The sequence below is a fragment of the Sinocyclocheilus grahami genome, unplaced genomic scaffold, assembly GCF_001515645.1.
Source record: "Sinocyclocheilus grahami isolate Dianchi unplaced genomic scaffold, SAMN03320097.WGS_v1.1 scaffold158.1, whole genome shotgun sequence".
NCBI lineage: Eukaryota > Metazoa > Chordata > Actinopteri > Cypriniformes > Cyprinidae > Sinocyclocheilus > Sinocyclocheilus grahami.
Window position 1 is genome coordinate 333,496 of NW_015505337.1, and position 18,166 is coordinate 351,661.

Below are 18,166 nucleotides of genomic sequence, written 5' to 3' on the forward strand. Positions count from 1 at the left end.
TAGTATTGTTGCCGCCGCCGCCATGTCGTGAAGGCGCTGTGTTTCATTGTGAAAGCGAAACTACTTTGTTTGGCCTTCCAAAAGAGGACGATATCCGCTTCCTCATGCCTGGAGCTGATCTGTGCTGGTTGCTGAGGAAAAACATAAACTTCGCACTATCAATCGCCGGATCAGCTTTCACCGTGGACGAAGCGGAGTCCAGCCCGGGGTCATCACATGTGGTTGCCGCAAGCCTCCTTTGTCGAATCCGCCGGGCGCCGCTCAATCAAGCCTCTGTGTGTTTCGTTGTGAAAGCAAAACTACTTAGTTTGGCCTTCCAAAAGAGGACATAATGTTTCTATAAACTGGGGCAGTTCCAACTTTACAAGGACAGTCTGGCACTTCTGACTCACAGCCTGTAAGTAAATTTTTTATATTTAAAGAATTTGCCACTGATGATTCAAACGCGAGTTTGAGCAGTGTAGAGTAGCGCTTATTGTTTTTCATTTCTCCAATCAAAAATGCAGACATGGTTTTATGTTTACGTGGCGCAATACGCAACGCAAAGCGTAAAAACACAGTATAAGTCATTACAATCAGTAATTATGTCCCCACTGGATGCAACAAATGCCTTGTTTATAATGGGTTTTATTGGTTTTGTCTCGTCGCGCCGGACACATGGAAACCATAGACTGTATGATGGAAACACAGTATGGTAAGGGGCGTAACATTTCTGTCACACGCTTGAGGTATTCGGCCAATCACAATGCACTGGATAGCTGGCCAATCAGAGCACACCTCGCTTTTCAGACCAATGAGCTTTGTAAAAATCGACGCGACGAGGAGAAACAATAATGTACATTATGTGGAAAATAATGTGTTTTTTTAACCTTAAACCGCATAAACACATTGCATTACACCAAATACACAAAATAATGTTATTTTTAGCAACATCATATGACCCATTTAAAATGTCTTTAAAAGCTTTTATAATTTTTTAGTTTGTTTCATTTTTATTTATTTTTTTGTTTGCTTTGCTTTTTTAGTTTTTTGTTCTTTGCTTACTTAGCTTAATCTGCTTTTTTGTTTGTTTGTTTGTTTGTTTATTCTTTGTTTACCTGCCTTGTTTTGTGCTTTGTTTTTATTTTTCATTGTTTGTTTTTGTTTTGTTGGTTTGTTCTTCATTTACATCGCTTGTTTTGTTGTTTTGTTGTTTTGGTTTTTGTTTGCTTTTGCTTTTGTGTTCTTTGTTTACTTTGCTTGTTCTGCTTTTTTGTTTCTAGTTTTGTGATTAGTTTGTTTTGTCTTTAGTTTTCTTTGCGTGGTTTTGTTGTTTGTTTATTTGTTTTTGTTTACTTTTTTGTTTACTTTGCTTGTTTTGGTTTGCTTTTTTTTATTTTGGTCTGTCGGGTCTTTGAATGACACAAATGATCTTCTTTCTGACTCTTAAAATTAAACACCCTGTTTGATACTTTAACTTCAGGACTTCAGTAGTTAAATTAAGTGTGCTATGATTGACTTAACTTTTCCCCATGTGATACAGTGACACACGATGCCTTCAAATCTGTTGTCATCCCTGTGTTTTCTTCAGGAGTGTCTGAATCCCTGCTGTAATGCTACAACCTGCACTCTCAAGGGAGATGCTGTGTGTGCCCATGGACAGTGCTGTGAAGACTGCCAGGTACTTTTGTAAATCTATCCTGTCCCTCTTTCCACCTCATTCATTCTTTCTCTGTGTGTAATATAAAGGCGTGGAAATCGCATTCTCCTTGCTCCAGTAATAAGTGCAACATGAACCAACATTTGCGCTAAAAACATAGACACTCAGTTTCCTCTCAGGCCTCCAGACACATAAATCAGAGTGCTCAGCTCACTTAATTATTGAGGAAAGAAGCCAGACCAGGGCCCTCCGAAACAGACCCCAGAACAGGAATACATGTTCACACAGACTTTACAACAAACTACAACAAGCTTTCAACATAGTGCTTCATTAAATGAAAATAGCAACTAAAAGTATTTAATCCACTTTCTTGGACTGTATTTCGTTTCTTAGTGCATGTTAAAGGAATAGTTTTTGGAGAACTTTTCCATGAACTACTGACTATTGTACCCAGTAGTCTTTGTAATTCATGCAAAGCTTGTCTCTGCATGACTTTGAGTTTATCCCAAAGTGCCTGCATTGAAGTTGAGTATATATTTCTCTTTGCTTTATTTTGAAAGAAATCTCCTTTAGGTGACACTGAGCACTTTTAGTTTGCTCTCTATTGTTGTCTGAAGCCTTTTGTTCTTGTGTGTCTGTGCAGTTAAAACCAGCTGGGACTCCTTGTAGAGAGTCCAGTAACTCCTGTGACTTACCTGAGTTCTGCACCGGAACAAACCCCCACTGCCCTGCCAATGTGTACCTGCACGATGGACACGCATGCCACAATATGGATGGTTACTGCTACAACGGCATCTGTCAGACTCATGAGCAGCAATGCATCACTCTGTGGGGACCAGGTTGGTACCTCTGTAGATCTAATATGCGGATAGCTGCAGGGTTCCTAGGCTTATTTGGTTGACCAAAAATGATTGTGGGGTTCTGCAGATATACATTTCATTAATCATTCATTTTTGACATTGTATTCTATATGTAACCATTATCAAGCCAGCACTTCCCTTGCAATCCTGCATGCATTCATATGGCGAGCTCAAGCAATATGAAAGCTCACACTGATTGCTGTTATTCCATATGTCTGTTCGTACTCCCTTCCAAAAGGATTCAGGCCACAGTCTGACATACAGTATGTTATCCTTTCATCTGTTTTTGGTTTATATACAAGCTGAAACAAGATGGAAGGATTGTACAGTGTCATATTTCCATCTCTGACAGTGGGCATATGCTGTTTTATTTTCATTCTTTCTTGTTTTCCAGGAGCGAAACCTGCCCCGGGAATCTGTTTTGAAAGAGTAAACTCTGCAGGTGATCCCTATGGAAATTGTGGGAAAGACTCCAAAGGTTCCTTTGCTAAATGTCAAGCAAGGTACAGTCGGGGCATGCTACTACAGCACTTTGCACTTTAACCTTTTACTTACAGTACAATTACATACTTTTTCAAATTTGCTTAAATTTTAAATTTTAATATATTATTACTTTTTTCTTCTTATATTATTACTTTTCATCTTTTTTGTTTCAGTTCATTTTATTTTGTTTTGCTTCTTATGCTTTGCTTTGCTTTTTGTTTTGTTCTTGTTTTTGTTTCGTTTTGCTTGATTTGCAAAACGACAGTTTTTGTTTAGTTTTCTGTTTCTGTTTTGTTCTGCTTCGTTTAATTTTATTTTATTTTGCTTTGATCATTTATTTTTGTTTGTTTTTGCTTTGCTTTTTGTTTTGCTTGTTCTCCTTGTTTGACACAGTTGTTCTGTTCTGGTTTTTAACCTATTTCTTTGCTGCTTTGAATTTTTTTCTACTTAATTTTGTGGTACTTTGGCAATACAAATGCTTAGCTTTTATAGTGCCAATACAGCATACATAATTAAAATGAAGAACCATTGACTGACAAGGAAATAACATGATTGAAACTTTCATGATGCATTTTCTCAAAACAAAAGAATATTAAAGGTGCTGTGTGTGTAGGATTGACACCGAGTGGTTGAACTAGGTATTGCAGTCCAAATAAAAAAAATATTGGAGAGGGTTTTTTTCACCCGGTCCCTCCTCCTCAGACTTGACGCACACGCAGGTTTGCCAGATTGATGACACCAACAGGAACGAGCGCACTTGACGATGAATGAAATTAAATATGCTTTGTTTTCTGCCAACTGGCAACCCGGGGTCCCAAAATACAATTGAGTAAACTGGCAGTGGGCGGGTTTCACAAACCAAAACAGAGACCTACATTCCGAGGAGATTCCGGCCCGGAACGCACATTTTCAAAGGAGAATAACTGACTATAGCATTGTTTTTCAGATAAACAAGTATGTTAACTTAGCATTTTTCTTAAATATCTGCTAACATATTATGGCATTTTTATGCTTTAGTAGAGTCAAAAACTTACATACAGCACCTTTAAAATAAAGAATAATAAGTGTGAAATTAAGAATAGTATTGCTTAAGGTTGTCCTGATTCATTCATATCACTTGCTGTCTAATTATTATGGGATGGCTCATCAAACCTTGTAATGAATGTCATTTTATTAATTTCTTTGTAGCCGTGACATTATTATTCAGCGACAGTGGCAGCCCCATGGTTTTGCATGTGATCTCTTGTCACTATTAATTACACTCTCTGCTCCTCACAGATGAGTGAGAAGGTGTGAAAGGCGAGATTACCTCAAGACAACACAATCTCCTCTCTGTTTTTCAGGCGTTTTATCACCTTATCCCATTAATTCAGTGTAAAAACATTTAGCACTGTTGTTGTATGCTCACTCATTGTATTTTGTCTGTGTGATTTAAACAGGGATGCTAGGTGTGGGAAAATTCAGTGCCAAGGAGGTGCCAACAGGCCAGTGATCGGAACCAATGCGGTTTCCATAGAGACAAACATCCCTCTGCAGGAGGGAGGGCGTATTCTGTGCCGTGGAACACATGTGTACCTGGGTGACGATATGCCTGATCCAGGACTGGTATTGGCAGGCACTAAGTGTGCTGAGGGAATGGTACGAGAATAAATCATCTGGTAGAGATTATTTGTGTCATCAAGAAATTATGCTAGTGGTTTATCAGCCAGGCTGAGATGATATTTGGCCATTTTTATTGCTTTCCATTGACCATTTAGTGTTTGTTTAGCTGATTAACCTCCCCAATGTATCAGATTCAACATCCACATATTATATTAGGCTATATGTGTGTATAATTATATTATATTATATTATTTACATATTTGTGCCATCGAACTGTTGTATAAACGCAATATCACACGAGTAGGTGTGCGATATGGCTGTATATCGGCACGCTGTGATTACCTAAGGCCGAATCACAGCCGTGCCCATATACAGCCATATCTCACGTCTACTCGTGTGATATTGCTTATTTATATTATATTATATTAATATTATATAATACAATGTAGCACTATATTATTTGAGAAAAAAACGTAAGATCATTTAAAATGACTAATTTGAATAATTAAATAGACTTTCATGATTACTTTAAACACTAAATTATTATATAAATTATTTTATTCTAAAGAAATGCATCAGTTGTTTAGATATAGTAAATGAATTACGATTATTTTGTTCTATTGATAACCCTAGTTTTTAACAGTGAGAAATAAAATCCATATCTGCATATTTTAATTTTCTTTTTTATTTTGTTTAGTTTTAAGCAAATATGTTATTTTCATTTGTACTTTATTTTACAGTATTGCATTTACATGTACTTACAGTGTACTTACCTAAAGAAGTAATGATAATATAATGTGACTATATGGGTTAAGGTTAGGTTTAGAGGTAGGTTCAGAGTTAGTACATAATTAATACCCGGTAACTGTAATTACTATAATAAGTACAGAGTATGTACATGTGGAACATAACTGTAAAATAAAGTGGTACCTCATTTTCTGTTAAAGAATAAATTAATTATATAATACTGGCTATTGGCATTAATTGGCCACCCTGGCACTTAAAAAAAAAACTTTTCAGTCGACCAGTAGTTAAGGCCAATAACATATATGTTTCCTAGCAGTCTTGTTTTTTTTCTTAACCTGCAGTTCTCTCTGTCTCTCTCTCATCATAACAGATCTGTTTGAACAGGCAGTGTCAGAATGTAAGTGTCTTCGGAGTGCAAAAGTGCTCTGGGAAATGTAATGGAAGAGGGGTAAGGTTGCTTCCACTCTGACAGTTGAAATTTCCTCATCTGCTGGAAAAGTTATTCTTTTAAACTCTTTCATTTCTCTGACATTAATTATCAGGCATTAGGCTCAGATTTGAGTCGGGAATGCTGATAGTAAGTCAGCACAAATGATTGCCCTCTACTGAAAGTCTCGCCTTTTACAGAAATGTCCATTTCATTACATTATAGCTGTCTGCCAAGGGGACAGCATGTGCCCATAATAGCACTTAGCTAACTAGGTCCACATACTATAACTTCACTTGAACTAGATTACTACTACGGATGAAATAGCAGTTAAAAGCACAGATAAGACACTGATTCTGTACTAAATTAGATCACAGCGTAACCTTGTGTCAGTCATGGTCTTTCTTGATACATTTAAAGGGATAGTTCACCCAAAATGAAAATCTGTCATAATTTCCTAATCTTGCTGTTTTTTTTGTTTTTTTTGTATGACCCGTATGACTTTCTTTTATCCAGGAAAAACAAAAGGAAGAATGTAGCAGAATGTCCAAGCTGCTCTTTTCTTTGCATTGAAAGTGAATGGATCAGAGCTGTTAAGCAACATTTTCAGGGCAAGATTCTTGTAAATTACTGTTCTTCACAGAAAGCTATGGCTTCAGAAGTCTTCGAATACAGCTTACATGTCATATGGACCACTTTTATGTCCCTTCCATTGTATAGAATATTGCAGCTCGGATAGTCTTCAAAACTTCACTTTTTGTGTTTCAAGGAAGAAAGTCATAAATATTTGAAACAACATTCGAATGAGTTCAGATTTTGGGTTTTTTACTCAATCGTGCCCTGGTTCACCTCAGCGGCCACACTATTGTTTTCCCAGCATGCTGGGTGACTTGAGGCTTGTCTCAGCTGTTGAAGTACTTCACAATCAATCTCTGTCACTCCAATAAGGTTATAGGAGTCATATTTAATTCATTTGTCTACCATTAAAAGTGCCATTCATCATGCACATGCGCTTTTTTTGCCAGAGGACTGCTAAAATGCAATCGCTAAACGTTGTGGCCAAGAACACCCCCACGTTGCCTTTTGCATTTGCACCCACTCTCAGCTCTGGAGGGCATGTGTGCAAGTGTGTAATGTTTTATTTATTTTCTCTTGTTACACGCTTCCTAAATTGGAATTCTTATTTTTGTCTGTAGGCTGTGCAATTGCATCCATTTTTTTCTCCGATGTCTATTTCCTTACTGGAGCTGTGCTGCAAGACGAATTGATCATTGTTAATAAAGATGTTGGTAGCACTGTCAGCATTCTGGGATCCTGGATGCTCCAAATGCTAGTTGTTTTTAAGCCGGATCTACCTCTTAAAGACCCAGACCTAGAACAAAAGAAGACCACTAAATACTGAGACCGATACTAGACCCCTTAAGCCCCACACCAAAACCCCTAAGATCTTGATTAATACTAGACCACTAAGGCTATCGGTTTCTAGTCTTGAGAGGTCTTAAGATCAAGTCCACTAAATCAAGACTCAAACAATCTCATTAATCCTTGAAATGTAAGAGTCTGTCTGCTGAGAGGGTCTGTTTTTTTAAACCATCATAGCATCCAAGAAAGTTAAGAGTTTGAGAGTCTGAAAAGTTTCCTCATGTTTTTATGGCGGGAAATACATAGCTGCATCTTTCCTTTTAGAAGGCAGACATCTAATATTCAGACTGTGATTTTAAACATCAAGTGACATCAATCAACTTATGCAGCGACCCCTGACACATACCCTGATGGAAAAATTTGATGTATTTTTGTGCAAATGGAAAAATGTTGCCCTTGAATGCAACATTGAACAGAGCATCCATGAACTGAATGCTCATGAGGAGATTTCATACCATTATCCCCAAGAATTCCTTAAGCATTGAACAGCAGGATGTTGTTGATAATGTCCAGCAAGAAATTTGATCAGGAGGATTGAGCTGTGTGTGGCATTGATGCCAGTTGCTTTATGTTTACAGGAATGCAACAACAAGAAGAACTGCCACTGTGAAGCTCACTGGGCACCTCCTTTCTGTGATAGGGCAGGGTTTGGCGGCAGCATCGACAGTGGACCAATGAGACAAGCCGGTACAGTGATGGACAACTGCACTTTTGACTTAACTGCTAGAGCAGTATGCATTGCACTAACATAGCATGACCTACTGCAGTGCTTATGTGCTCCTTTCCAGTCAGAAACATACTCAGAAACATACTCTTCTAAGCAAGTATGCAAACACAATATTATTTATTTTATTTTATTTTAATAATTTATTTCAGAAACAACTTATAACTTGAAATGAAACAAAATGACAGAAATTACCATCCTTAGTTACAAATTAGTAACAAATCTGTCTGTCATCTATCTCTATCTGTCTGTCTATCCTTCTATTGATCTAGCTATCATTCTAAGAAATTTCACAAACAACTCTACACCAAGAAATGAAACAAAACAGCAGTTTTCTTAAATCGTTCTTTCTTTCTTTTTTTCAGAAACAACTCTACACAAAGAAATTAAGCAAAATGATGGAAATGACCATCCTTAGTTACAAAAAAAGTAAAAAAAACTTTACATTTATGCATTTAGCAGACTCCTTTATCTATAGCAAATTACAAAAGAGGAACAAAACGATTTGTATACGCAATGACAGGTTTATTAGACAACTATTATTATTATTATTATTATTTAAATTTTTATTTTTTTATCAAACAAACATTAAAGGAAGAAAGAATGTCTATTGAGAATGGATACATGCATTGCATTATGAATTACTTGTTGACATATTTCAGAATGCAAAGATGCACACATTACATTTTGCATACCTAGCAGCGTTTCTGTTTGCCAACATGCATGGAGTATGTTTCGACCTCTTTGGCCTCATGCATTCAGATTTTCCGACTGTACCTCTTGAGGAAGTGCACTAGCTCTAACCACTTTCATCCCCTCTGTGACAGCCGCACTGCAGGTAGAACAGTGCATCCTGAAAGTACAATGTACTTACAAAACCCATTAAACGATTTTCCAGTGGAAAAGCATAACAGCATTGACAGGACACGTCATTGATTTACTGGTGGAAACCTGAAGCACTGCGCTTAGATGTCACTCAGCAGACATTCAAGAACTTTGAGACAGCTTGTAAAAGCAATGCAGGTGGAGACACAGAGGGATGTTGATCAATTCTTTTTCTTTCTAACCTGACTCTGACTTCTTGTGTTTTCCCTCTCTGTGCCGTGCTGTACAACAGATGTGCGAGTGTGTGTATTAATGTGCGTGCTGTCCTATGTGACAACAGCTGACAGCAGCGCTGTGGCCGTGGGCGTGCTGGTCACCCTCCTTTGCTTGCTGTCGGCGGGACTGATTGTGTGCCTGAAGAGTAAAGCACTGGTTCAGATGCTCTGCATCAATAAGAAGAGCGCCATCCAAAAGCTCAGGTACTGTCAATGGTGCAGTTTCCCCCAGCGATGTTTTCCAAAAAGTGTTTGATCCTGGATTCCTGCTGGTTTCCATCCAAGGACACCAAGAGTCCCTAGTTTTATCGAAGCTTAAGGGAATTAAGTTTCAAGTTCAGTTTAAGTTCATATCGACAGGAATTCGGGGCATAAAGTAGTTTGGCACAGAAAATAATTTTGACTCGTTCCTTAACAAATAAAATTCATGGTCAGAGTAATACACTTACAATAGAAGTAAACTGGGCCAGCATTCCAGAGGGTTTAAAAGTCTAAATGTGAAGCTTGTATTTTTGTTAAAGCGCTTGAATTATTCAGTAAAACCCTGTTTATGATTTAAGCTTTAAAGCTGTCTAAATCACCCTTTTGGGGTGAGAATAGTTTTCTTTGTGGACGAACTTCTGCGTTACTCATGTAATTTCTCTGGGTGGAGTCTGCTACCTCTAAAAAGCTCTATACACTTTACAAGTCCTTTTCTAGTATTATTGAGTGTTTTGTGTGAAAGCTATGGGGGTTAGTGGCTTTTTACATCATGACATTGATGCTTAAACAGGTAGGGTTAGGTCAGCAATTGATGGATATACACTACTGTACAGTTTGGGGTCGGGAAGATTTGTTGATGAAAGTCCCTTATACTCTCCACGTTTATTTCGATTAAATACAGTAAAAAATTCTGAAATGTTATTACAATTTAAAGTAACTGCTGTCTTTGTTAATATGTTTTAAAATGTAATTTATTGACAAAGCTGAATTTTCAGCAGCCATTACTCCAGTCATCAGTTTTACATGATCCTTCAGAAATCATTCTGATATGCTGATTTAGTGCTTAAGAAGCATTTCTTTTTTTATTATCAATATTGAAACAGTTGTGCTCAGAATCTCAGGAATCTTAAATGACTACAAAGTAAAGAACAGCATTTATTTGAAATAAAAATCTTTTGTTACATCATGAAGGTCTTTGTACCCACTTTTGATCAATTTATTGCTGAATAAAAGTATTTTTTTAACTTACTGACCCCAAACATTCTGCCAGACCATCTAAAATTTTTAAACCGTGTGTATTTTAATATTTACTGCCTGGACTTTGTTTACTTACAGTACATTGTACATGCCTTAGTATAAACATGATTTTTGCTCTTTAAGAATAATAATGAACAATAAATTGCCACAGATGCTGCAATAGAGCTTAATAAAAAGTGGACATCCCTACGGTAGTAATTATATTCACCATACCTAAAACATGAAACTTTTTGAAAACTGTTTCTTAATTTTACAGATCAGTAGGGCGAAAGCGAGCTCCCAGCCCCCCACAGACACAGTCAGTGTTCAGGGTCTCGCCTCAGCACAAGCCCGCCTCTTTACCTTTACACTCCCGCTGTGACAAGGTAAGTGTGATACTCTACTCATCATCACAGACTCGGGCACACAACATGATTATAACGTCCAAAATATGTAATAATATTTGAAATAATTGTAGTTACATATTATATATTAAATATTTTATATTTTTAATATGTCTTATCCAAAATTATTTGCCTATTTTTATTATTGCATTTGTGAAAATAATTTTTTAAATAATCATACTAAATTGAATCAAAGCAGACCATTTGTGACCAAATACCGATTTTATTATATATGGTATGATTTTGTGAAGAATGGTAATCTAAATTAATATTTACACCCTTACTAACAAGCACTAACAAGATCTTTTATTAAACCTCAAATTCCATAATTCATTACCTCGTGTCTGTCCTGCCCAGCGAGGAGCAGATGAGGTCAGCTCAGAATTACTATGCCTGTCCAAACCAATCCATCCCTTGCTTTCTGTGTACACGGCATGAGACTTAGGTGCATAATTGATTTAGTCTCCAGTATCGACCATCAAAGAATATTAATGAAGTCCAGATCTTCATCTAAAACCTCAAAGATTCATTTGGAAGGATTTCTGTTTTAATTCAGTCTAATGTACTTGAGTAGCATAACAATATAATTATTGAAACTGTTTGTTGGAGTTGGAAGCCTTTGTTTGCTCAAAGGGGGAGAGCAGGCCTCAATGTGATTGGGCAGTTGCCAATGAAGTGTGTTGGAAAAGTAAAGCACTCATTGATTGCTTCATCTGGGTATTTTTAGTCTGTGTGCCATGCCACAACAGCATGTATGAATACCTTTATGAAGGAGGACCTGGAACAGTATTGAATTGTGAAGCAGCATATGCAGAAAGATGTTTAGATTGATTCCTCGAAGGGTCTTAAAGGTTAGCAGTAGCAAGCAGTAGTGCTCGTATTAAATTCTTGTGTCTTTATTTTCAAGAGCTGTCTGTTTTCCACAGATGTCTCATCACAGTTCGGAGCCTCTCCTTCCTCCACACAACTTCCACAGTTTGCATCGGCTGCCTGAATGTCCCACGCGCTGCCAGCCCATCCACATCAGCCACCCCATGCCCATCACAGGTCTGCAGCCTCACAGGACTCTAGTGTCACACACACACTCACCAGGCAGAGCGGCAGGCTTCCACACACTCCCACGCCAGCTGCCCTACGCCAACATCCAGGTAAGTGCTGTCAGCCTCAGACTGTCACCATGTACCAGACATACCACCCTGCAAAAACTCATTTCATGAAAGTAGCATTACTACCCCAATTGAGTTTGGCCTCAACATGTAGTAGTACATCAATGAAGTAACTCCTTAATGTAAATAACATTGGCACCAAAAATCACAGCTGTTCTCCCTTATCATTTTCTTTTGCTTTATTTCCCACTCACTCGTAAGCCACATACACAGGTTAATTCAGTCCCGCAAAAGTGATGTGGTGTTTGACAAAATCCGAATAGAAGTGGTCAAAGAAGACGGATTCAAAACTCATTTATACCAGGTGATAACTGTAAATGCATCTCAGCTGACAACCTGTGATTGAATCGCCAAAAATGTACTTTAATACCCTGGAAATGGGGCTTCTCTCTCTTGTTCTATTTCCGGGATATTGTATATAACTTGTGGGTGTCAGAGAGCTGTTATTAATATGCGTGAGACTGCTGGAACTTCTGGAAGAGCTGGGATGTCTGATATAGGTGCAACATGAGTGTTTTTTAATAAATAAATGTAAAATAATACTCTAAATAGAAAAAAATATTCTTTCAGTGGTGAAAAAAGATTTAATATAATGAAATACAAGTTTAAATGTTTTATTTATATATATATATATATATATATATATATATATATGAGAAGGTGACTTTTCAGGACATTACCCCATGTCCCCACTTTTCAAAACGCTTATAAATCACACAGAATGGAGTGTATTGAAAATCTGAAATAGCACAAAGTTTCCTGTAAGGGGTAGGTTTAGGGGTAGGGTTGGTAAAGGGCAATAGAATATACGGTCTGTACAGTATAAAAACCATTACGCCTATGGGATGTCCCCACTTTTCACAAAAACAAACCTGTGTGTGTGTGTGTGTGTGTGTGTGTGTGTGTGTGTGTAATATTTTAAGATAGATATCCATTTTGAGATTTAGATAAGAATTACATTTAGTAATACACAATTAAATATCCATTATCAACATATATATTTACAATAAAAATATTGAATATTATCAGATCAACTTAAAAACAATGTCATGTAAAATCAATGCTTTATCCTGTAGCTCCTGATTAGTACACAATGTGAGTATGAGCATTATGTACATAATTAGAATCACATATTCATTTTTTATGAATTGGAATTAGCATTGTTAGCCTGTAATCACTAAAATTATTGCAAAAAGGCTTGTGGGTCAGGAGAATGCAAAAGCACATTCTACGTAAACCTGCTAGACTGATGTCTTACGTAGGCCTGGGCGATAAAACGGTATCGATATTTATTCGACGGTACACCTTCTTCGATAACGATATAAAAAATGTTCAATATAGTGCACGATATAGGCATGTGCTATGAGTGACGCAGACAGCACACACAAACACGAACATGAGTGCAGTGCCTGCCTGTGATGAGGAGATTGTGAATAAAAAAATGAATATTAGTGCAATTTAAAATTCGAATAAAAGTCACGAATTTGTGGAGGTTTATTCCTTTTCACTGCGTCTCATATGTTTTTAAAGGCAGTCTGTGTGAATGGCGATTCGGCTCTTTGTATTAAGCAATGCATAAATACGTGATGTTGTTTTGTTCATAATTGTTTATGCAATTTACAAAATTATATTTTATTTATATGAGTTCATTTAGACGTAATGCACGTTTTTTATAGACAGTTATTTCCTTGCATTGACAATTTAATGTGCTGCTTTATTTTGCTCATTGTGCCCTCCTGTGGCCTCTGGAAACAAGCCAAAAGTTTAACCTATTTCATCTGTATATAAAACATTATAAATTAGGTATTTATTTTTTAAATATGAACAAAAAAAGTTTTGTTGTTTGTCTCAATAAATTGAGTTAATTTAAAAATACAGTGGTTAAATGTAAATTTTTTTCTGTTGCTCTGTTTTATAAAAGGTTATAAAAAAAGTCAATAATTATCGATACCAAACTATATGAAACATGATATCGTTGATACATTTTTTAGCTATATCGCCCCCACATCTTTTCCAGCGTCTCGTGCATGTCTCTGCATTCTAAAAACGCAGCACTCAAAGTTAAAATGTTAAGAGCCGTCTTGAGTCCTTTTTTCCCATTCTAAGTTTTGTAATGCAAAAATGCGTTCTGTGTAAATGACCCCTAAGACTGCAGCTGATACAACTTCATTGGATGAAAGCTACTGACAGATGCAGAAACCAAGTGGAGGGAGATAAGGAGACATTAGCAAGGACGTTACACTTTCCATTGCTGCACACAAATAAATTTCTTATATGAAGTTTCCAGTTGAAGATAATAAAACGAAGACAAAAAATATTAGAGTGGGGTAGACAGAGCAGGCGGAGGAGTGAAAGTGATATGGCGAGAATGAGATTGGACGGGTGCATGAGAGCTTTCCTGTGAGATGGGATGAGAGACGTCCGTGTGTGAAGGTATGTGGTTTAGACGATAAGTGCTGCTCGGGGACATTGGCAGGATATGCTATCAGACAGCATGAAGAAGAACATCTGTTGCTTTGAATCTCAGCTCGACTTCACGGCACTGCAGCGAACTAACTGTGGTTACATCCAGCACACTATGAAAGGCTAATCTCAACGAGACATTTATCTTGCTATAAAAGTGCAAGATGGGTATTTTGATTATAACACATTGTATTCTAAAATAACAAACAGAAAAGTTAATCCATGAGATAGGTTTACTAGATTCCCTTTAAAAAGGTCTAAAGGTAGAAAATAGTATTAAGGTTGCAATTTTGAGGTAGGAGGTTGTTTGGCTTGTGCCCGTAAGGTAAACATGTTACTCCAGAGGAAATAATATCCTAAATATACAAGCATCTGTGACATACTGATGAAAAAAAATTTGTAATTACAATATAAGGCTAGACATTATACTTGAATAAATGGTAAAGTATAAACAAAACAAACATGCTAGCATTGATGAAATCATTTACGAACCTTGTCTGTGCAGTTATCCAATGTAACTACCTGTAACAACCATATTATAAAGCTCATAAACCTGTTAAATGTCACAGTATGTGCAAGGATACCAGAAAGGGATGACATTACTTGTAAAATACTGTTGACATGGAGCTCCATACATAGGAATTACATTAGTAAACACGTAACAAGATCCTACTTTTAACAATACAGCTATGCATTTTTGTACCAAAAATGAATTCATTGCCCCATAGGCTTGCATTGTAAATTCATTACTGTATTTTGCTACAGAAGCTGCAAATAGATTATGCCACAGATTCTGTCTTGAACACGTTTTTTGCTCCCCATCAGTGGCGTTTCATCCAAAAGCCTTTTAGAGCTCACATTCTGTAGCTGTGCCACACAATACAAAATGATTGATACATTGACGCTTGCTTGGTTTATATAATGACCTCATTGAAAGCATTCACATTAAACCCTTTTACATATGAAATCACCGTGGTTTGTTTAGTGCTCTCTGAGTGCCCTTTTCTACTTGACTGAGTTCACATTTATTCGGGGAGCCATGAAACACTTCCACCTCTTACGGTGTTCTCACAAATTGGCCTCATGGCTCGACACACCGCCGTGCGCTCATGATTAAAAGGTCTTGTATTGCCGTAATGACATTGCTTTCTCTAGGATGAGGGTTTTGCAGGAACAAATCACTTGTGTACAATGGTTAGAAAAATAAAGGAGGAAAAATGTTGTTCCAGAAAGACACAAAAATTGATTGATTTTGTTGTCTCAGCATTTTGGATTAGTCAGTTTCTCCACTGTTTTCCACAAAACAAGGCTGAACAGCTGTGGAAAGGCAACAGCTGTATGCCATGACCGCATCCTCTGAGTAAATTGGTAACACACGATGACCTCTTGACTTAACATGGGGTGAATTGGGTGTTGGGGATGGGAGTGCTGCACATTTTGTTTTGTTATTCTGCATTGTTGCCAACAGGGTTTACCAGGACGAGGAGTGTAATCACAGCTCCATCTAGTGACACTAGTTTGCTATCACTGTTTACACACCTTTTTTTATCTATGACTGTGGTTCTCAATTCTTTTGACTCAAACTGTTGTCCAACATATTACTGGATATTTTAAATTAATTAACCATGATTCATGTGGCGATTCCAGAGGTTTTGAATTTCAAGTACCTGTATTAAAAATAAATAAATAAATAAAAAAGGCCTAATTTTAAGATTTATGTATTTGAATTGCATATACAATTTCCATCCATTTGGATTACACATTTTTAACATGAGAAAAATATATTTATAACCTTAATGTGATGCATATTTGTCAGTTGTTTTTAAATGAAGCAGAGAAGAAAAATATTTCTGCACTCAAAAAAAAAATCATGGCATAGTTTATTATTAGCTGTTTGTATCTATTGTATTTTATTTAAATAGTCATATTTTAAAAATACATTTATTCAATTGTGAAAATAATTACATTTGTTCTGTTAAAATAACAAACAATAGGCCTATTCACTTACTTAAAATGTATGAGACTAAATTCATATATATTTGTGTGTATTTAAATTATTATTATTATTATATTATAAAACATTCAGTTTATTAGTACTATTACAGAAATCTTATCTCCTCTTTGCTTGTTTCATTTATGTATGACTGACAAATATGCATCACATTAAGTTTATTAGTGTTTCATGTCTATGTAATTTAAATAGATATTATTATTGAGGTTAGATTACAGTTAGATTGCTTTAATATATAATTCATAATTTAAATACTTCAGCTTTAAGTCATAATGTGGCCCCCTTGGAAGTTTGTTTGGGACCCCCTGGTCTATATAATAGTTTAAATATGTGTGATAAACCAGGAAATCTTCTGTCTTGCTATCTGTAGGACCACGACAAGCCCAGTCCCCCACAGAAACCACTTCCCGCAGACCCCTTAATCAGAGGCCACGGGGTGGGTCGAAGCACATCTGCAGTGGGAGTGCGGATACCTGGACCTCTAGCCATCCCGATTCCAACAGTACCACGACCGCCCTCTGCCATACCACTGCCAAACCGGTCAGTCCCACTGTGATACTGCTGGCAAAATCACATATTTATGGATGAAAACTAACTGCTTTTTTTGATACATTGTAGACCTCTTCCCAGATTACCACAGCAACCCTTTTATGATCACTGACATATGGACACCACAGCACTGGGTGAATTTCACCAGCATCTGAACACACTTGTTTGCACTATGAAAACTGTTGGACCAAGTGACCACCCCTGCAGAAACTCCACGGAGGGTCTCACAGAGAAGAGGGCTGACCCGACACCTTGGTGCTGCACCTCCTCAGAAAAGGTGTTAGTTTGTCCTCGCTCAGGTACTGCAGAACTATTTAAGATGTATATTTATTGTGAGGAGGAAACTATGTGCTGTGTTTGACACTTTTTTTACTGTATGACAATTTTTTGTTTGTTTTTACATGTTGAAAAAATGATGATTGACCAATCATGTTTTCCTTTAAGTGTTTTTCTTCAATTTATCTTATGGTAAGACTTACATTGGTGTTGTGAAGATCAAAAAAAGACCTGCTTTAAAATGACGCGGCATGTCTGGGATACTGGAGTACAAGCTACATGAAGTCTAAATGACTAAACACAGAGCGCTGGAATCAGTGCCACTAAGTGCAAAAAAACCTTAATAATTACTTGAATGAGGCATGATGACGAATTATGTCATGAAGGAGGAAGTGATGTTCACATTATTGTTCAGTCATCTGTGAGAATTGACAAACCAACTTTTCGTGAACTACAGTACCTTAAAATCACATGTGCTTGAGCAAATGCAGTGCTACAGTATCTGCCAAAGCAAGAATCGCTATTACTATTGCTACAAATTTTAGCCCTAAGCATTCAGCTTTGTTTGTAATGATACCTCAAATTCTGTGACTTCTTGAGGAGAGATGTGCTGGACAGTTAACAGCCACAACTGAGTTACATCAATTAGGGCTGAGTCATCTAGAGAACAGAATATGCATTGCAACTGCATAGCAACGGCTTGTCAAGTTTATCTACAGAAAATGAAAAAAATCCAGTCAGTATTTATAGTTCAAACACTTGAAAGGTCGTGATGTTCCTTTTTCCAACATGTTTTGAAACATTCAGAGAAATACCAGTGGCAACACAAAATATGTAGTGATACACCACAGACCTTAAAATATCGCGGAATAGCAGATCAGCATTCCCACTAGTCATTATGGCCTTGTTGTGCTGTATACACACATTCTGTAAAATATCTTCCAACACTTGAGGTTATAGATGTTGAATTTTCTGTACTGTATTTCTTGTATTACTTTCAAAAGTTTAGTGTCAGTGAAATTTTCTTTCAAAGCAATGAATGAATACTTTTATTCAGCAAGGATGCATTAAATTG

At 36.9% G+C, this 18,166-nt stretch overlaps 1 protein-coding gene across 1 annotated transcript in view; it reads left to right on the forward strand.

The window, feature by feature from the left end:
* The window catches only part of LOC107592760 (disintegrin and metalloproteinase domain-containing protein 12-like), a 79,470-nt gene extending 61,304 nt beyond the window's left edge, over nucleotides 1–18,166 (forward strand). The window contains exons 12-22 of the mRNA XM_016282309.1: nucleotides 1,571–1,660; nucleotides 2,283–2,478; nucleotides 2,894–3,002; nucleotides 4,422–4,620; nucleotides 5,702–5,779; nucleotides 7,759–7,867; nucleotides 9,022–9,208; nucleotides 10,500–10,608; nucleotides 11,553–11,774; nucleotides 16,637–16,806; nucleotides 16,885–18,166. Of these exons, the coding sequence (XP_016137795.1) occupies nucleotides 1,571–1,660; nucleotides 2,283–2,478; nucleotides 2,894–3,002; nucleotides 4,422–4,620; nucleotides 5,702–5,779; nucleotides 7,759–7,867; nucleotides 9,022–9,208; nucleotides 10,500–10,608; nucleotides 11,553–11,774; nucleotides 16,637–16,806; nucleotides 16,885–16,927 (1,512 nt within the window). The 3' untranslated portion in view covers nucleotides 16,928–18,166. The remainder of the gene's footprint in view (nucleotides 1–1,570; nucleotides 1,661–2,282; nucleotides 2,479–2,893; nucleotides 3,003–4,421; nucleotides 4,621–5,701; nucleotides 5,780–7,758; nucleotides 7,868–9,021; nucleotides 9,209–10,499; nucleotides 10,609–11,552; nucleotides 11,775–16,636; nucleotides 16,807–16,884) is intronic.